This window comes from Leucopleurus acutus (assembly GCF_964270905.1).
Source record: "Leucopleurus acutus genome assembly, chromosome: 10".
NCBI lineage: Eukaryota > Metazoa > Chordata > Mammalia > Artiodactyla > Delphinidae > Leucopleurus > Leucopleurus acutus.
This window is the reverse complement of record NC_139153.1, coordinates 17,974,078-17,995,493: the sequence shown is the minus strand read 5'-3', so window position 1 is coordinate 17,995,493 and position 21,416 is coordinate 17,974,078. Positions and strand designations below refer to the sequence as shown.

The 21,416-nt window shown below is 45.8% G+C and overlaps 1 protein-coding gene across 2 annotated transcripts in view; it reads right to left on the bottom strand.

The window, feature by feature from the left end:
• Positions 1–21,416, bottom strand: part of PDZRN3 (PDZ domain containing ring finger 3) — a gene marked incomplete at its 5' end in the record, with an annotated part of 246,788 nt that overhangs the window by 21,792 nt on the left and 203,580 nt on the right. For both annotated transcript variants that reach the window (XM_082847772.1, XM_082847773.1), the window contains 2 exons: positions 1,066–1,153; positions 4,290–4,537. In XM_082847772.1, coding sequence (XP_082703898.1) covers positions 1,066–1,153; positions 4,290–4,537 — 336 coding nt within the window. The remainder of the gene's footprint in view (positions 1–1,065; positions 1,154–4,289; positions 4,538–21,416) is intronic.

Sequence of the window (21,416 nt, the reverse complement as noted above, 5' to 3'; positions counted from 1 at the left end):
CATGCACCCCAGTGTTCACTGCAGCACTGTTTACCATAGCCAGGTCGAGGAAGCAACCTAAATGCTCATGGACAGACGAATGGATAAAGGAGACGTGGTACATATATACAGTGGAATATTAGCCGTAAAAAGGAACGCAGTTGGGTCATTTGTAGAGACGTGGATGGACCCAGAGACTGTCACACAGAGTGAAGTAAGTCAGAAAGAGAAAAACAAATATCGTATATTAGCGCATATACGTGGAATCTAAAAAATTGGTACAGATGAACCGGTTTGCAGGGCAGAAATGGAGACACAGATGTAGAGAACAAACGTATGGACACCAAGTTAGGGAAAGCGGGGGGGCGGGGTGACAATGGTGGTGGGGGGATGAATTGGGAGATTGGGGGGATTGACATATATACACTAATATGTATGAAATAGATAACTAATAAGAACCTGCTGTATCAAAAAAAATAAAATAAAATTCAAAAAAGAAAAAAATTGACCTTAGTTTAAAGGAGTTGGGTTAAGTGAAAGGGAAAGAGAAAGCAAACAGCGGTTCTGGTGTATCAGATATAACAAAACAACTGTAAGGCAGAGTGGGCCACATGCGGCAGATACTGTGGGAACTCAGTGACCCTCCAGATATCACATGCAAACTCTCAGAGACGGGAGCGTTTTCCCAGGGAGAGACCACAGCTTCCATCAGATTCTCAAAGGTGTTAGAAAGTAAGATGGAACTGAAGAACCCACTGCTATAAAGTCAACGAAATATCAAAGATTTACAAAGTCGACATCCTACTCCAAAAATCTAGCTCCTGAGATATTTGATCGCTTTTTAAAGACCTCTGCTTTGTCACAATGATCCTCAAAAAGCAGTGTTGTCCTATAAAGGTTATTAAATAGCCCTTCTTCTTGCCAAGCAGTGTTCCAGGGAGGCCTCAACCCACTGAACGCGGCTCTTCTAAAAGAAATCCACGAGAGGTGGACATTCCATGAGCACCCGTAATCTCAATGCACGCTGACAGAGACGTATTAGCCTTCACAGCGACTATTGAAACGAGCCAGGGACGTGCTTCTTACCTCCAGCTCCAGCTCCTCTCTCTCCATCTCCTGATGGATGCCTTCAATGTAGTCATTTGGATCGTAGTATTCATGGGCTGAGGGATGCCTGAAAAAAGATGAAAGATCGTTAAGGCCCTGCTTGCAGTTCTAAGTATCTGTTCCCGTCACCCCATCACAAGGCCCATCAGTGCCACAGGGGCTGTTCTCAGAGGCTGAGGTTCTCACTCAGTTCACTTCTCTCTGGTTGCGTTTCCCGGCACAGTCAGGACCTCCCTCACAATATTTCCACCATCTTCTCTAAAGCCCATTTCCTCCACAAGAAGGAGTTTAGATGCAGGTTGAGGGCGAGGGATGGGGTGGGAGATTGGGGTAAGTATACAGAGAATGGGGGGAGATTGGGGTAAGTATACAGAGAATGGATCAACAACAAGGTCCCACACTCTATAGCACAGGGAACTATATTCAGTATCCTATGATTAAACCATCATGGAAAAGAATATAAAAAAGAATGTATATATATGCATAATGAATCACTTTGCTGTACAGCAGAAATTAACACAACGTTGTAAATCAACTATACTGCAATAAAAAAACTTGTTAAGAAAAAAGAAGATGCACGGTGAGAGAGGGACTGGCTTTGTGGCTTGCAGTGTTCATTCCCTGGCCCACTAGTCATGTGAGTCAATGTGACTAATTTCTAACTCAGTCTGTAGGTGGGAGACGAACTCTTATTGACTGCTCATGGCTTCATTCTTAGATTTTATCTCTGGGGAGAAAAAAGCTTCACTTCAGGCAACACTTAAAGACACGTGCCGGCCTCTGAGATAGGTTCAAAGGACTGTGAAACCGAAACTGCTATGCTGTCATCTAGGACGTTTCTTTTCAAACTTCTCTGATTGTCTCGCAACGAGAAATACATTTGACATCACCCAGTATACACGTATACGTATGCAGAACATGTGCACACAGGCACACATATAATGCATGTGGGTATATATGCAGACCCACATACGTACACACGCCTAGGAGAACGGAAGCTTGCATTTCTCTAGGTTAACAAGCGTACAGCACAATTCACAGAGCCCACCACCTCTTTGGAAACACCACTAACGGAACCTCTAGGGCCAAAGCCAGCGGGAATTACAACATGCTCAGTCAGGTCTGTGGCTCTGAAAGGTGTCAGATGCGGATGGAGAGCTTCAGCCTGATGGTTGGCCGGGGACCCAAACCTCCGCGTTCTCAAAGGTCAACAGGGCAATCAGTGGGCTCTGGTCTTCTCACCCAGGCACTTAGTTTTGAAACAACAGACCAGACATGAGCGGTCATTCAAACGAGGGCTGGCTTTCAATTTTCTGCACCCATCAGGCAAATACGCTGCCTGCACTTAAGGGGCTGTTAGTACTGAGGACGCTGCTGGAAGGCCTGGGCTTTCAAGCCTCAAGGTAACCACCCCCCCCCGCCCCACCCCCACCCCCCCATTCAGCCCTGATGCACACTCCTGCTGTCCTCTGACCTCGCAGCCAGAAGCAGGAGAGCACTGACCTCCGCACTCTTCTGACATTTCTCAAATTGCCCCTTGGGGGAAGAGTCATGTCACGTTAACTAGACTTAAGAGGAAATTAAGGGTTTAGCTTCTAAAAGGCCTGTCATTGTGACGGTTCAACATCGAGAGTCAGGAGTAGCCTTAAAGGCCTCATCAATGTGAAAGGCAGTTTGGGTCTAAAACGTCAAACAACTGATTTGAATGACTGTAGTCAGTGAATCATCCAGTTGTCTCCTAGCAACTGGCACGCTATGGAGTATTGACGCTGAGGTGGGACAGACCTGCCTTTCCATCCAGCTGCCAACTTTCATGGAGTACCACTGCTGAGTCTGCAGTTCCTCGTGGCACAGAAGGGACAGTCATGAGAAATGGGTGAGGTGACAGTTCTCTGCATACTGCCTTATGCACTTTGAGTGTCAGACGGGATTGGGGGCGGGGGGCACCCCCTCCTCTACCTTTACACGCTGCCCGCCGCCCAATTCACCTTGTCACGCCTGGGGAATTAGCCCTGGGTTCTGATGACAGCTAACCGTCAGAACCACGGGATGAGAGGCCAGCCTCTGTCTGGAATCTGGTAGAACAACAGGAAACGTGTGCTCCCTCCAGCTGCTGAGCTACTAATAGGAATCCAACAGGTATTGCTCAGAGGATCTCCCTAGGAGAGGTGGAGATGCCCTTTGAAATAAGGCATCAAGGCAATGATCCGAACCAGCAGCGAGATGGGAGGAGGGACTCTAACATCAACCAGAGAGGCTAAGAAGGGGAGGTGGACACCTTGTCCAGAGATGTGCAAAATCACATCCGAAAAGCCACCTTAAAATGGACATCTTTTAAGCCACTTGTCCACCTGAGAAAATTTCTTGCCCTTCATTTTTGTCCCTCCATTATTTTACAGCAATCACTAAATTACCAGTGATCGCCACTATCATTTATCCAGCGCTTACCGTATGGCACGCTGAGAACCTGCCACGCATTAGTTCATTTAATCCTTCAACAATCCTACGAGATGGGTGCTACGATCATCATCCCATTTTAATAGAAGGAAAATGAGGCCCAGGGAAATCAACTACCCAAGTTACACAGCTAGAGATTAGGCTTTGTCCAACTCGGAGCCTCTGAACTACCTGATATCTCTGGCAGTAAGTAAGGTAAGAGGAGAGTCGTGTGTAAAGTAATTTACGTGATGCATTGGATCACAGCTGTTATTTAATCGGTAACTGCAGTGCTTATATGAGGCATGTGTGAATTTACTCCATGGATCCAGGTTTGAAATGAGACCCAAGAAAGCAGAAGGCACAACCTCCTGGGCTCTCTTGACACTCACAACTTGCTTTGCTGTCTCTTTAAAACAACCATCAGCATTCCCTCTAGTGAGAACTACCAAACCTTCCCACTGCCATTTGCGGTGATTAAATTTTATTCGGAAACAACTTTTATGACATGTGTAAGTCATTTTGTTCTTCGAATATAATTTGAGTAACTCCGCTCCAGGGTTCTAACAAAGTAATTAATATGTCGGAGCGGTTTTGAGCAGGATTCAATTTATTGCCTCTATAAACAATAAAGTGAAACGTGGGCAACTTGGGGGAAAACTGTAAGATGTGTTCATTGTTTTCACCACACGGAAGGGAAGAAACCAACTTCTCTGTACTTCTGTACCACACTTAACACATTTAAGATTCATCACCATGTGACTTACTCCTCGGGCAAGAGATAGGGATCCAGCACAGGTGGGGTGGGCGAGGACATCTTGGTAAGAGCCATGATGTGCTCAAAGGTGATGTCCGTTTGGGTTCCCGTGTCCACCATCTGTGACTCTGACGGAGGCGTGAACATTTTGGTCCGTGGCGTTCGCCTCAACACCTGGACCACGATGGGTTCCTTAGCTGTCTTGAAGGCTTCCACAGCCTGGTCATGAGTTGCTCTGGATAAGTCTTTGCCATTAACCTGTCGAAAAACAGTAGAGGGGGAGAGGATTATAATTAAGCGGAAGCCGGAAAGACGGTTTTCGTGTGTAAGCAGCTAAAAGGGAAACGTGCGGGCGTCCGAGGACTTCACTGCTCTGTTTCAGGTTTCCCCAGGAATGCCTGGTGGGAAGGGGGTAGGTTTGGAGGTGTGCAGATCAGGCATGAAATAATAAATCTCACGGCGGGGAAGGCGTGGCTTCCCACTGGAGTGTCTTTAACACAATTTCGTCCCCTTCTCATCTTGCCTGGGAGAGAAAAGAGCAGCCTCATGCTCACAGCCTTTATCGGGCCATACTAGCTAACTGGAAATTAATTATATTGTTCTGTTTTAATGGTGTGTATTTTCCCAGTTCCCGTCAGGTGAGATTAGTTTCCCTTGTATGGAAGCGATATGACATTTCCTTCTTAAATGAATGCCTTTGCTTTTCCTTAAAAAGTCAATGAGAATATTAAGTAAGTGATAATACAGGTCACAGGTAGATATGGCAAGTATCAAGGAGGAACTCAAATGACCTGACATTCTGGCCCATGTTCGGGAAACAGCAGCTAGCTTAACTGCTGTGTTGTTTCCCACTGTGCACACAGTCCTTTGCTACTGCTGCATCCTCCATGTCTACACTTACCGAGTGCCCACTGTCCACCACGTGACTTAAATGAAGACGCCTCTTAACACGTCCGTCATCACAGTCATGGGAAGCTGGCAAGACCAGAAGTACGTGCATCCCTCTCCCCTTATAGCCACAAATAAACCGCGCAAGATGACCTTGCTGGTGACTGATGGGTCAGAACTTCGGACGCTGCATCCAGCATTCTTTCCAACGATAGAATCCGAACTAACTGAACACGGCTGTCTTTAGAACAGCTTACACAAGAGGAAACAGAAGCCGGAAGCTTATGTCTAGAAAATGAAGTTATTCCAAGCAACATGGAAGCTCAGCTATTTACCCTCCCCGTCCCATTCCCCACAGCAAAGGACTGCGACATCGTGTTCCGATAGCTAGGTGACGTCTCATGAGTGCACTCACGTGACAGTTATCAGGCTCTGAAATATTTTGATACCGTCCCCCAAGTGGTATGTATACTGCTTAAAGGCCAATATAAAATGATGGTATAGGAATCATATTCTGCAGAATATATGTTTGTAGAAGCTCCTTGGCTTCTCAGATCTTCTCTGGACAGCACCACTGACAAACGCATGTCACTTATTTGTAAATGCCAAAACCAACACCGAACCTTTGCTAGTCTGGCGTCTACATACCCCACCTTAGCATCGTGTACTTCAAAGCACACTGACGATTAGGTCTGTCCCCCGAGGTAGAGCACTTCGGTTTCTCTTTGCCAGGCAGAACATGAATACCGATTATGCAGCAGTTTTTCTGGTTTTTTTTTTTCCCTAAGCCCTTTCACTCTGGCCCTACAGGGACAAGAACTCTAGGTTGGAGTGCCTTGCAAACAACTGCTGGGTTGAGGAATAGACGTCGGATTCTTTCCTTGTAATGAAGCCCAAATGAATCGCCAGTGGAGATTATTAATGATTTGGATTCAGTCCACTTAAGTAATTTACTATCATCATGAGGGAGTTAGGCAGAGCAGCAGCTGTGGGCTGCAAAATGACTCAGCTGCACCAGCAAATAAGTGAATGGCTGAACCATCAAACTCTTACCATCCCTCACCCTGGAGGAGTGGAAACACCAGGATTTAACACCACGGCCGTCTTCATTCCTCCTCCATGGAGGACAGAATGAAGGGACATGAAGGAATTCTTCCTAGCTTTGCAAACCAGTTGAGCACCTCGACCCCTTCCCTGCTCAGAGCCTCGAACTCTGAGGGCTTGGGGATGAGGTGAGGGCGGGGGAATGAAGCCCAGGTTGGAGTGCTGTGAAATTCGCGCCAAGGCCGAACTGTCTGAGCCGTATTTTCCATTAATGCGTGACACCAGGAGTCAAATCATCTACGAATTTATGATGCCACAGTAAATTTCTCCCTGGATTAAATGAAAGCCGTAGACAGCACCCTGAGGAGATATCGGTTTGGCCAGTGCCAGCTCGCCATGCTGGGGATGGCTGTGCTAAAGGTAGTTTTACCCACAGTGAACTCACAGTAAGACTTTTGAATGGGTCTGCAAGTTGGCCTTTTGCCAAACAGGAACGAGCATGGGACTTTCTTCTAAGGGAGCCTTCCAACTGTGTCTTAAAAAAAAAAAAAAAAGAAATCCATCCTAGGAGTCTTTACGTTTTATCCACATAATTAGGTCTTGCAAATACCTCAGCGGAAAGGTCAGCTGCCTGATAAAAAGCACCCCTCCTTGTTCCTCCTGCTTCCTCTCTGCTGAAAGAGCTTGGACTTTGTTTCCTTTCCACCAGATCAGAGAGCATTCCCTCTGGGGGAGACTTGAGATGTGGGTTTAATTGGCTTTAGCCCATTGTGGAGGTCTGGTTCCTTTTGCTTAGACATGGAGCCGGGTCTCTGAGGCCAGGTTAACACACTAAGGGGTGCAGAGCAGAAAAATAGAGAATTGGGGTCTCTTGATGATTATCATCGAGCAAATGAACCGACCAAGCTTAGAACCTCTTAACCCCAAACTTCTTGTCATATTTGATAACACCATCCTCATACTTGAGGCCATTTTCACTTGTATTTTAACTCCCTGCAGCCCCAAACACCCCAATAGGTATAGATATTGCACCGATGTGCTGTAAAGTTAGACAGGAGTGTAGTATTTGTTCCTACAGACGTTCCTCTGATGTGTATAAAACAGTGGGTGAAAATGCTTTTCTCATTAGGAGTGTATTTTACTCAGCTTATTATTATTATTATTTTGTACAGAAAAGTGATGGCAACTATTGCTTTCTCGTACAGGTGTCTAAACCAATGCTAGAACCGCTAAGCAGATGCTTAAATGGTACCTACAACACTTAAAGGATGGACTCGTCTGCAGCAGTCTAAGCTAAGAAGATTCTCGGGGGCAAAGGGCTGCCCTGTGTCCGGGCGCACACGATTACAGACGCAGGCAAGCTTTTCCGAATCTCTCTGACTTTGGGTATTATTCAATGGCACTGATGCATCGGCACCCATAACATCCCGAGGGCCTAAGATGCAGAGAAAGAGGAGGTGGCAAATCCCAAGGGAGGCCAGGAACTTGGTCGGCGACTGTGAAGCGTCCTCTCATCCCCCACCAGATCGTCACCCCCGCTCACGGCCGGGTCCCACAGAAAGGCAGTTCTGACCACTGAAGCTGACCCAACAATTTCGGGAGCCCGGTGCCCTGTATATGTTAATCGAACACAGTTCCAATATGCCGCTCCACAAGCCAGGGGACCCGCTCCTTTCTTACGGCTCAGGGCTGCAGTGCCCAGGGGCTCAAACTGTGGAATCAGACCGGGGTTAGACTCCGGACTGTCGCTTTGGACAATTTATTTCCCTCTGAGTCTTGGTTTCCTCATGTGCAAAATAAATGTAATTATAGTGTCACGCCTCTTAGGGTTATTATAAAGTTTAATGAGATAATCTACTTTACAGCCTAGCCTGCACATCGTAAGAATTTACTAAGATACCAGTGCTCATGGGGATCCTACCCCAAGACAGTCACATTTTCCCGGGAGAAAAGAGTCTGCAAATCAAAGAAGCAAAATGCAGCCTAGTTAGGTGGTCTTAAGAGGCATTTGTACACTGAGAGGCTTCCTGATTTTTCAGGGAAGTTCCCAGCCCAAACGTTCCTCCGCTACCGACACACATATTGATATTTTCAGTCCGCAGTCTGGGACTCTCTGGGGCGGGCGGTGCAACGGAGAAATCTTACAGGACGCCTTGACCCCCGCCACACAAGCTTCCTGACAAGGTATTTTAGGCATCGTTACATTCTCTTAAAAGACGATGAGACAAGGCAGGAACTTACTCTCCTAGACAATCCATTTTTGCGGCCAAATTTGTTTGCAATTACCTTGTGCACATAACACTTATTACCCTGTCATCTTGGAATCACATCACTGAGAGACTTAGCGAGGTGATGAGTCCGGTGCATGCCGTCAGCCAACCGAGAATGACAACCTTTATTCCCGGGATTAGCATTACATGTACATTACACAAGACGGCGGTGATGATGGCTGCAATTACAGGCGCAATGCTCATCCCGTGACGTTTGGCCCAGTCCAATTAAATATCATTAACTCGCCCAATTGAGCAGATTGCCTTTAAAACAGTTTATGCAGCTCTAAAACCAAGGAAATGGAATGTTTGGGGAGAAAAAACGCTGATGGTAAACTTTCTTATAAATTAAATGCTTACGTTATTCACCTAAGGCTCTGGATGGTCCCCTGGGATGTAGGTGCCATTAGGGTGAAAATCCAATTCCTTTATCTCAGGGCAAACATCACTGCTGCAAAAGTGACAGGACACTAAGGGACCTTCAAGAGGTCCTTTAGCATACGATCTCCAGGGACAGGATGCCGAGGGCACGGAAGGATTCCCTCCCGGTTGCATTTAAGCCTGGGTAGCATGACTCCGGCTCCTTGCATGAGGTGCCCGTGGGTATGTTTTCCACGGTCCTGAGAACGAACGCACAGCTGGTAGGTTTTTCCACATGGGGGTACATTTCATGGATAACCCAGCTGTCCATCTTTCACTCATTCACCAAGTATTTTCTGAGGTTACTCAGGGAGACCTGTTCCCCTCTTGGCTGACGGGATACCACTTGGAAGGATTTCTTGGGGAAAAATGAGGCCACAGGAGGTGCAAGCCACTTAAGAAATGGTCAGATGAAATGCACTGTGGGTAGCATTTCACCGTCGCATCCAATGAGAGGTTGGATCTGGCCGAGGAAGGCAAAACCTACACACGCTGGAACGGTAATTAAGCTCACGACCTAGAAAGACTCTTGGTTTTCACGGTCTACCTAGAAATTCCACTGGTGAAACTACTGTCATACGCTTTTTAAAATCACCTTTCAAAACAGGAGCCAGAAAGCTTTCAAAGTTCCCTACAACATAATTATAAGCATTTCGCGGTATTTTAAGATCTATCTGGAAAAGACATAGCATATTCTCTCTAAATTAGACAATACGTTTCTATTTATGGGAAGACAGTTGGTTTCTGAGGATCTGCGTATCACGATCACCTCGATTTCTATTACCTGTGCAAACGACCCCAGTATAAAGTGCTAATGCAGTTTTCGATTCAGCCTACTATAAATTACTCCCCGGGCTGAAACCCCGGTTTTATAGGGTTCATTTAATTAAATACAGGGGCAGTGATTGCATTCTGTAAAATATCACACCTATGTTGTCAAACTAATTAAAACTTAGATTCCACTGGAAGCAATAGACGATAATAAACTACATACTGAAAAGTAAAAGGTTTCAAGCCCTGATTTAGGTTGGATTAAAAAAACTTCTTTCATTCAGGCAAACTCCTGTCTGCCTTAATTTATTTCAAATTTATAGTCTGCTCTGGGGCTTGATAAAGGGAAGGCCAACTTATCTAAAATAGAGGGATTATGGCAGTGAAGAAGGAATATGGGTCTTAGTGAACAAATGGTGTTCAAATTAATATGTTTCTGTGCAAAGTACTCACTTTCAAGAGGGTATGAACAAGGAGACTACACTCACAGAGACCTCAGTTCCGATGTAGTAGAACTTACATCTGTACGGGTGCATTCGGTTTGCAGTAAGGACCGCAGTGAGGTTTGTCCATGGTCATTTCTAAATGTGTCCTGATGTTTTTTTCCTAGGTTTGGTATTTCTTCAACGGGAGGATCCCCTCATTATATTCTGAGTGTCCTGTGTGGATGAAATGTATAGCCTGGCTAATTTTCCTATCAGAGGAGTCTTCCTTCTGTCAAACTTAAGCCTATCATGTTTCAAAATGCTTTACTGTTTTTTTTTTTCCCCTAAATATAGAATATACATGGCTACCAGCCTCCGAGTGATAAAAGAGATGACACATCTTAAAGAAAGAGGCTAAAAATCATAGATGTACTCAGATTAAAAAGTATTAGTCCTACACTATTACAAGATGCTTTTCTTCTCAGGTCAAAATCCTGTCTTCATCAACAAAATGCTGCTTATCTCCTTTTGGAAGCCTTGATTTCATCACCCCGAAATCCCACTGTGAACGACAGGTCACAGAGGTCCATTAAACTACAGTGGTTTTGAACCATTTTGCATCTTAAAATGAACATGCCTACTTTAACCTCATCTTAAAGGTGGTAATTTAAAGAAGCAGCTCAACATATTATAGGAAAGCCCAGTGGTGAGTACTTGGAAACAAGGTGTTTCTACAGCTGAATCTCTCTACAGTCTAGGTCCCTTAAGTCCTTCTTTGAAACGCGAGTGTCTTTTCCAGGTAGGTATTTAATGCCGGAGGAGGGACTGGTTTCAGGTTACAAGTCAGTTAAATATGGTCCTTCACATTCCAAGGGTTCAGCGCTGTTCATCCCTGGAGGATGTTCTCGCAAATGTCTTCAACCATCCCTGCCCGTCTCTTATTCTTTCTTACTCATCTGAAAAGCCCTGGCCTATCTTTCTGGCCAATCACCTGCCTCCCCGTTTCTACCTGTAGGCTAGTGATGCTGGAGAACATTCCCACAGGAGATGTCGCTGAGTCAAACGGGATCACACCCTTCACAGCTGTTTTGAGATGTGTAATTATGTACTTATTTGATTTTCGGTTGATGGCCGACATTTTCTCATGGGGCCCTAAGTTCCACAAGGGCAAGAACGGTGTGTTCTGTTCACTATAGGACACCCGGAGCTCAGCACAGCGGCTGGCATGTAGCAGCCTCGCAAATAATTTATCACCTGAGTGACCTATTCACGCATCTGTAGGCTGTCATGTTCCTCTCGTGCACAGTTGTTGGCATTTCATGGTCTTTCCTACTCTTGAAACAAAAGCATTTTCTGCTCTGATCTTACATTCATAGCTAAGATTGACACAAACCTGATTATGTGTCCATTTTTATAATTGTCAGATTCCAAACAAGAATAAAACGTGTGTTGTATTTTGTTACATACATACATATTCCGTGAGGAGTGCTTTCGATCTTAAAGCGTCTCCTGTTCCATTTCTTGACACGATCAAAGTGGTATCAAGGAAAGTACCCTCTGATGTTTTGGAGAATGAAATATATGAGGCCCAGAGAGGTCTTGGAGTGTTTGTGAAGAAACAAGGCAGCCCTAGCTAAGCTCTCCTGAAGTCCCTGGGTTCTGAACTTGCAGGTGACAAGGTGGAACCACTAGAAGTCAAAAAGGAACCTTGGAAAAAAAAAAAAGGAACCTTGATCCCCAATGGAGAGGAAAGAAATAAGAAATACCAAATTGACAGACCTCACTGAAAAATCCGAAAATGGGAAATTGCTTCTTTCTGTTTCTCGGACCATTCTCTCTCTTCCCCATATCCGTCCTCCCCCTTCCAGCAGGGGCGCAGACTCAACCGTGAGCAGCGTGCCCAGGCCGGGAGGTGATGAGGACAGGTGGGCTCAGGCGTGTCCGCCCAGAAGAAGGCGGGCCCTTCTCTAACTCACAGCGAAAGCCAGAAGGGCTGGCCTCGGGCCCGCTCAGCTGCCCAGCTCTGGAGTCGGGTGTGGTGGAAGCGCGCGATGGCCTGGCCTACGGGCATTTACACTTGAGTCCTGGATACATGGAGGGGACTGCTGGGCGCTCGGCTACCTCACCCTGCGCCAGGAGGGTTGTCAACCGGGGTCCTCCCTGAGGACATCCAGGCTGAACGCTCTGAGGAGGCTCTCTGTGCGGCATCGCTCACCTTGGTACCTAACGAGTGAACAGAATACGTGAGGCCAAATGCTGGAGTCTCTGACACGTCAATCGTGATACGGCCAACAGGGGGACAGCACCCTGCTGTCCTGCCAGACGAAGACTTAGTCTAAGCACTCTGTCTACGTTAACTCACGCAGTCTTCCCGTGAGGGTGGTGCTACTATCATCACCACTTAACGGGGATGAAATCCAGAAGCACAGAGAGTGTTTGTGCACCTGAAGACCTTCCGCTAAGGATGCTGGTGGCTTTCGCCTTGAATTGGGAGACGCACGCTTAGTTCAGAAGGGTTCATGCTTCTTTCTACACGTCAAGTTTACTGCATTTAACCATCCATATTGGCATGATCTCCTACGGTAACAGCAAATATAGCCGCACGTAGAAGGAACAAAGCGTGGCCAGGTTTTTGCAAGCATCACAGCAAAGCCTTATGAAAACCATTTTATGTCATTTCCATCTCCTTGGTATAAACTTCATATTGGTCTCATAAATCTCCTGTACAAACTTAAATTTGTCAGTTGATTTCCTCAGACTAGAGGGCTGGCTAGAATCAAATTTCTACCCTCGGGTCTCTGACCATTAGAGGAAGGGACGTGTAGGAAGATTCTTCCATCAACAGAATTGTCGTCACACAGGATTTACAACAATGTTTCGTTGATGTTTCATGTCACCACAGTCATTTAAGTTTCAAGTGAGGAGGGGCTTCTAACGGATACTGCATGAAGACGGGCAAGAAGAGGCAGGAGTTTTACATGTGATGGGGGTCCGCGGTGAAGGTTGTAAGCTCCAGCCCTAGGGCTGATTGCCTCGGCTTCAACGTAGGCCGTGTCACTTATGTGCTGTAGCATCTTGGGCAAGTTAACCTCTCGGTGCCTCAGTTTTCTTACCAGCGAAATGGGTTTACAGCAGGACCTATCTCGTTGGGTGGTGTTAGAATTAATTAGGCTGTGCAGAGAAAGTAATTAGGGTGCATGGCCCTGCAGAGTGAGGGCTCAATAAACGTTAGTTATCTGTTGTCCTCACTCATTTGGAGAATTGCTGGGGAACCCATCATGTGTCAGGCACTGATACAGTGGTAACCAAGGCCCAGTAACACTGGGTAAAGAATGAACACTGTCGGGGCTCTGCGGGGGAGACACACAGGGGTCTGAATCCCTGCTCCGTTTACCAGACGTGTGACTTTGGGTAAATCATTCTACCCCTGTGCCTCAGTGTCCCAGTTGGAAATGGGGGACATTAAAGTATTTCCCTCCTAGGGTTTTGAGACAAAGATCTAAGCACAGGGCCCAGTGTTAGCTGTTGTTATAACCCTACAAACCTGGACAAATTACCTACCTCTCCCTGTGCCTTACCTATAAATGGAGCTGTAAAGGTTTGTTGAAAAGGGCTTAGAAGGGAGTCTGGCTCATAGTCACCACTTTTACAGGAGATACTGGCCCACATGTGGTTCCTAAAAATTCCAGCTGTCAAACTTAGCTGCAAATAAATCACAAGAACACCCATAAAACAGATCTCACGTCCCACTCATTTATGGGGAAAGAAAGCCTCTTCTGGATCCTGGCCTCCATCTCAAGGATGTGATGCCGTGCACGCCAAGCACTGGGTGTCTGCTCTGTGCCAGGTGCTGTGCTAAGTGCTTTACGTGCACAATTTCATCCCGTTTCACAGGAAGAAGGTCAATGGTGAGGTGAGCGGTATTACCTCTGCTTTTCCGGGCCAGGAAGTAAAAGCCCGAGGAGTGCTGGCAGCTTCCTAAAAGATGTGCAGCTCGTGAGCAGGAGAGATGGGATTTGAACAAGGCCTGCCCAACTTCAAGTGCATGCTCTAACCACTGGGCAGCACAGCCGGACTGCTAGGACCCAACCTCAGCCTTGAAGCGAAGGGAAGTGTTAATGGCTGATTATACTGACCCCAAGAAGGGATGGTGGGATGAAACTGGGATGAAACGGTGTCATCAGAAAGAGAGAGGGGTGGGCCCTAGACGAGGAACATACTCTCAAGTGGGAAGAACAAAGATCCTCGTCAAAGGAGGACATTCACTGGACGTGCCTTGCTGGGGAGGGGTGGGCTCCTCCCTGCCGAACCAGGTGGGCTCACCTTTCCCAGGAACTCGTGGTGGTAATGACACCACATGTAATGATGTTCACTAACCCATCCCTTCCTACTTAACTGCAGAGAAGCTCAAAGCAGAGGGGAATCTATCTTTTCTCTAAATTCTTTTCTCACTAAGTTGTCTCATCAGATTTTAGCCTGTCTGTCCTACGAACGTCCATGTCCCAAGGCATGTTGTGAAGCTCTGGCAACGGAACATCATTTAAAATAGTCCAATTAGGGCAAAAGTAGTCTTTTGTTAAAAAAGAACATTCTTGAGCAGTAATGAAATAAGTAGCCTCAGAGTTTCTGAAGCCTTTGAATCTTAAAGAGGAGTCGGGCCAAGAGATCTAATTGTGAAAAATGCTTACTGGCCTTAACGACCTGCACTTTATTTGCTGCTCTTAACAAGATTATGAAATTTCCTAACTATCTCTAAAGAACACGAAGGTCAGGCAAGAAACCAACGAATTCCAGAAAGAAAATCAAAGCTAAAGTTGATTCACTTTGAATAGAACTTCCTGGCTCTCAAGGATTTGTGTAACCTCAACAGTGATTTGGAATCTTGTTTGTTTGTTGTCGGTTTTCTATCCAAAGAAATAAAATTATGATGCGTATCACTTAGATGAAAACTAATTTTGGCTCCTGCATCACCAACTAGTTCATTCAGTGGTCTACAGACCGATTAGTAAAACGTCTGTTAAAATGACTGTGGAGGATCCTTGAAGAAAACGCTGTAGAAATTAAATGTCGTCTTAGTGGTTAAAAAAAAAATCAGTTGAGAAGGGCCTGGTGTCAGTAATGAAAATAAAACTACCCCTGAATGTTTAGAGAATGGCTAGTTTTCCTTCTGTCCTCATATAGGAGTAATCATTAGTTGGCTTGTCCATAATCACCTTTCTAAATGAATTATGCTGTATCTTCTCAAATACCTCCCATTTCCTAAAAAGCATTTTTAAAAGTTCCACATCAGGGGAAAACTAGAAAGCAGGGCTGGAACTCGAAACGTCCTCCAAAGACCAAAGCTACTTGATTCTTTGAACAAATACTGTCTAACACTTCTGAGTATCTTCTATGTACCATACACGAGGCTTAGCACTGTACACTCAATCACTTATTCATGTGCAATCAGCACATGAATAACAAAACCTGGGAATGGTTATGTGCCCAATACCCCTACTGAAACCCCAGTGCATTAGTGAGCAAAACCAGAAATGGGAGCTGCCCCAGGCAGTGCATAGTCTGGGTAAGGAGACAGATGCTAATAATAATCGCGTAACTGAGGGAAGGAAAGAGAACCTGGCAGGGTTAAGAGGGCGGGTGTTGGGAAGAGGGGGCTCCTCTGAGGAAGAGACGTTGAGGACAAATCAGAAGAATAACCAGGATTTACGTGGAGAGGAAGAGAGGAGAGATTATTGCAGACGGAGGGAGAAGCATGTGCAAAGGCCCTGAGGCTGGACGAAACCTGGTACACGAGGATCAGGATGGGGGAACAGAGATGCTTATGTGATGAGACTAGAGGGGTGGGGGGGGGGTGCAGACTATGTTGACCCTCAGAGGCTACAGACAGGACTTTGGTTCTGAGATGATTTAAGCGAGGGTGGTGGGGGATGTGGTGGAGAGGTGACAGGACTCAAAGGCTACGTGTTCAGGTTTACCTCTTAGAAACATGATCATAGCATCTGGCTGCTGTGTGAAGAATGGACTGGAAGAGGCTAGGAACGAGGCGACTGAGTGGCACAAGCAGACCAAAGAGATATTTGGAAAGTGGAGCCCTCCCAACCACCAGGGGAGTTCTTTCCATTTTCACAGGAAGTTGAGACTCAAGAGGGTAAGTGACTTGCCTAAGGGTTCCGTAGCTATTCAACAGGAGACCAAGTTCAAGCTCGCCCGAGCTACTAACTCCAAATACAGCATTCTTTGCAAAGTAAAATACCTGTTGAGGTGTGACTATCAAGACAAAACAAACGCAAGCTCCAAATCTCAACACCTTGAACTGAATAGGACCTAGGCAGGTCCTGGGTTTCTTGATAATGTGGGTGGTTCTGCTACTGGGTAACTTCCTGCCTAGAGGCTCTCTGTAATGGGCGGGGTCCTAAGTCCCCGCTCCCTGCTCCTTCTTGGGGTGCTTTCCTCACAAGTTCACGTGGACGCGGAGAGCGTCCTGCCCCGACCGAAGCTCCTAGTTATTGCTGGAGCCTTTGCTTCCTAAGACTCTGGAATCCTGGATCTCCACCCTTTTGCGGGAAAACCATAAGGAGCTTAGATTAGAAGAGGAAGAACGGTTTATCTTGCTGATTGATTGAAAAAGCTACTTACTCAATCTCGAATCTCAACAATCCTCTCTGGCAAACGGGACACAAATTCCCCAGCTTCAAAAAGCGGAGCTCCACCCACTTGCTCCTAACACTCTTTGTCCTTCACATAAACTGTCCCACGTTATTGGTGTTTTAGTATGAAAAATGCAAACCATGTCCACTGACGAGAATTTTTGGATTTTTAGTTTTGACCGTTACTGGACATCAGCAGTTCCAAGCGGTATTACGATAGCTAACGGTGGGCATTTTCATTATGAAAAATTTCCTAATCTTCCCACAGGGAGAGGTAAGAAGGGAAAGAAAAACTGCAGAATTGAAGCCTGCAGTTTGGCAGGACAGCCCTTGTTGCACAAGTGTTCTCAGAGTCGGGAACATGACTCCATATTTTATGCTAACAGAATCATTTTGGGGAGTGATGCTGCGTAATTGGGGGACGGGTGCCATTTCACTGCTTATCTAGTTGACATAATTACAGCACAAAAGCTAACCTCGTGTCTGTCCTCAACTTTGGGAAGATTCTATGTTTTTAATTGCAAGTTACTGTTCAATTTGTTAAGGAAATTTAGGTTAGAGGAGAAAATATTTGCCTCTTTTCTGCTGGGTTCAGATGTATTTCTAAATTTGAATAACATTTCCAAAAGGAAAAACACTTCATCCTACCAACTCACATTTCATCTGTAATATGTACGACTACTCCGTTTAGGAGTGCTTACATGCAGTAATGAATCCGGACACATCTTTCCTGGATTGCCAAAACAGTCATACTTTGCTGAGACCCCTCCCTTGCAACCAGAGCCCAGGAACAACTTTACATCAATAGATTGTATAAATCCTAAGTTACCTCCACTGAAATATGCAATTACTTCGTGGCTGCTGTGAGAAATTAATGCAGATTTCTGGAAATACTGGCTGTGAAAGAACCAATGAAAATGAGTGGGAATAACCAACTCTGGAGACATCTACGGTGGAAGAAACGGAAACTGGGAAGATTTAGAACCTTTATGAATCAAAAATAAACTTAAGTTGGTACTCCTTTCTCAAAGATTTATAAATGTGATTTACAAGTGGCACGAAAAGAATAATGATGACATTCTAGGATATGTATCACCTCTGAAATAGGAAATAAAATGACTCTCCCTCTTGACTTCACAGGCACTGAAGGGCTTAAACTACGACCCCATTATAATAACTGATCCTCGCTTGTTTTTGGTGATTGAACTCTGGGCAATAAGAACGGCAGAATAATTGCATATTTCAACTGCACAGAATACCTAGCACATAGGAGGCCCATGATAAGTCTGTTGAACTGAGCAAAAATAAAATTAGAGATATTTGTAGAAAATATGAACTGGGTTAAAAGTACTAAATCACATACGCATGAGTCTTGTCCTTGATAAATGCTGGGAACCAAGAAGATAAAGTAAGCAAGATATTATACTTTTGGTCAAAAGAAACCACGGGTCCTTTCTGGCCTCAGTTTCCTCACCTGTAAATGAGGGGATTACTCTAGGTGATGATGATGATGACTTTTAATGCAGGATGAATCTCAGTGGACCCTGGGGCCCTCCTTGATTATCTCTGATTACCCAACACCTGGCCTATGCCTTACAGCCTTTCTAGACACAATCCCATAATCCCCTGCTCCAACAATTCAGTCACCTCCTGGGAGCAAGACCTGTGTCCCTAAACCCTTTCACATCCTCCGGATACTCACTTAAAACCTCTTGATTTCCCACTAGCTATCTACCTCACGTTCGGTAGTGTATATACGTCCGTGCCTCTCTCTTGCTTTGACAGCTAGTGGGAAGCAGCCGCAGAGCACAGGGAGATCAGCTCGGTGCTTTGTGACCGCCTGGAGGGGTGGGGGTAGGGAGCGTGGGAGGGAGGGAGACGCAAGAGGGAAGAGATATGGGAACATATGTATATGTATAGCTGATTCACTTTGTTATAAAGCAGAAGCTAGCACACCATTGGAAAGCGATTATACCCCGATAAAGATGTAAACAAACAAACAAACAAAAACCTCTTGATTTCACTTTCTTGCTCTCCATTTTGGTTACGTGGAAGCATCCCATCAGGGTAGCACGTCCTTTCAGTCATCCCCCCGACTCTCAGGTCCAGCAGGGGACACAGAGGAGACGGACCCCTTGCCTGCAGCCACCTGGAGAAACTTTGTTTAGATGACAAAACAACCCTGAGTATGTTGCAGGGAAGGGAGCCATGGGGTGCTCCAATGAGAGGGTGGCCAGCCCTCCATTCTGCAATCTCTCTTCTGCTATTGGACGGTTAGAGAGCTTTAATAATTGAAGCTGAAGAGGATAATCTTGTGAGAGGAAGGAGAATAAAACCGCTTCCAGGGGTGCAGAACTCTAGTCTCTAGGATGGAGAAGAACCTACAGCGTTTTCTAAGATGATTTATTAGACATGGGTAGAACTTGCTAGAAACCTACCAGGAGCAAATCATCTGGGAAGGAATTAATGAAGCAAACAAAACACTTGACAATGCAATTAGAATATGAGGAAATGTAGGGGTTTTCCAAAGAGAGAGAGAGAGAGAGAGGCAAGTGTGTGTCCATGATTTTGATTATGTCATACAGAAGGCTGGGAAAAGAATGGAATAATATTTTTGAAGGTAAAGTTATCACAGGGGGAGACGGAGATGGCTGCGGTTGATATTTGCAGTTTGGATGCTTCAGTAGAGTTAGCAAGTGTGCCCAGATGGGTGGAAATTCACTTGCAGCTGTGTTTCAGCAAAATGGTGCGTGGGTCTGAGAAACAGAAATAAGACCGCTGGCGGCAAAAATGATTCCCCGTCACGCGCAGCAGCAGAGGGCAGCCGTGCGAACACTGTGTTTCTCTTCAGTTGCTTTAGGCAACAGTAGTTTTTTCTCCCTCTGTTTTGGTTTGGGTCAGGGATTTTTCCTTTTTAAAACCTTTTCTTAGTTGAGTTAGAAACCAAGAGTCTGAGGCTCTGGAAACTTCCCTTCGACCTCATTTCATCGTGCCTGTCGGATGAGCTCACTGAAAAACAAGCTCGGCAGTGGTAACATTCGCTGTGTGTGTCCAGAGGAAACTTCTGGCTGAATACCTGTGCTAACTGCTATCCTAGGCTTTGCATACAAACTCTATCTGGGAATAATATAGGCTCCTTTTTATTGATATGAATGTATAAGTCTAAATACTTAAAAAAATTTTAAATTGAAGTATAGTTAATTTACAATGTTGTGTTAGTTTCAAGTGTATGGCAAAGTGATTCAGTTATATATGTATGTGTGTGTATATATATATTCTTTTACATATACTTGTTTTAATTTTAGGCAATAATTTTTTTTAATTGAAGTATAGTTGATTTACCTTTTCATACTCTTTCCCATTATGGTTTATTACAGGATATTGAATATAGTTCCCTGTTTTCAAAATCTACCGTTGGACAACTTATGTGCCCTCATCCCCTTCGCTAGCATTTTTCTTTTAAATTTATTTTATTTTATTTTTTTTTTGCAGTACGCGGGCCTGTCACTGTTGTGGCCTCTCCCATTGTGGAGCACAGGCTCTGGACGCGCAGGCTCAGCGGCCATGGCTCACGGTCCCAGCCGCTCCACGGCATGTGGGATCCTCCTGGACCGAGGCACGAACCCGTGTCCCCTGCATTCGCTAGCTTTTTTAGTTTAGCATGGAGATGGTTAATATCAAAACATTTCTTCTTTTAAATATACGTCACACAGTCACACCACCACCTACACAGACCTTTTGTTCGTTCAAAAGTGTTTTCGTCGGCTGGAGCTCAACGAGTAAGTGTCAAAGTTTGCATAGCATGCTGGAAACAAAGCCCTCTCTGGATAGCGAAGCATGTGGGACATGTGCACGTGAAAGTAATGATACGCTTCTCCTAGAATCCGGGACTCTTTCTGCCCCAGAGCCTCTGTCTGGGGACCCGTGACTATTCACAGGTCAGGAAGCCAGCCTGGCCACCATGACTCAGTCCTAATCCCCATTACAAGTGCCCCGAGTGCTGGGCACAGGTGTGACTTCACCTGAGAGGCAACGTGGCGATGTCTCTCTCCATCTCTGAGTGGTGAGAACTGTGAGGGCCGTAACCTTTTTAGTTAGCTTTGCAACCACTGCAGCATCGTCAGTGGCTGTCCCGATGTGGCACACGGTCGGCGTTCAAAAAATAACCTACTGGGGCTTCGCTGGTGGCTCAGTGGTTGCGAGTCTGCCTGCCGATACAGGTAACACGGGTTCGTGCCCCGGTCCGGGAAGATCCCACATGCCGCGGAGCGGCTGGGCCCGTGAGCCATGGCCGCTGAGCCTGCGCGTCCGGAGCCTGTGCTCCGCAGCGGGAGAGGCCACAACAGTGAGAGGCCCGCGTACCGAAAAAAATAAAATAAAAAAAATAACCTATTGAACAAATGACCGAATCTGAGCATTTCCTCCAAACATATGGCGTCATTCCACCTCTGCATATTATTTTGGGGAAGACTTGGCCTTACAGACATCTCCTGAAAGCCCTGTTCTCCACTGTTGCTTTAACAGAAATGACTTAGCTACAGTGGTACCCAGTGATGTCCAGAAGCTGGCCTTTCTGGATTCATTCGCGGCGCTTTACGCATTGCCCTGGAGACTTACGACCCATAACGATGATCCTCTTTGACCCAATTCTGGAGACCTGGCTGCCCCCGCC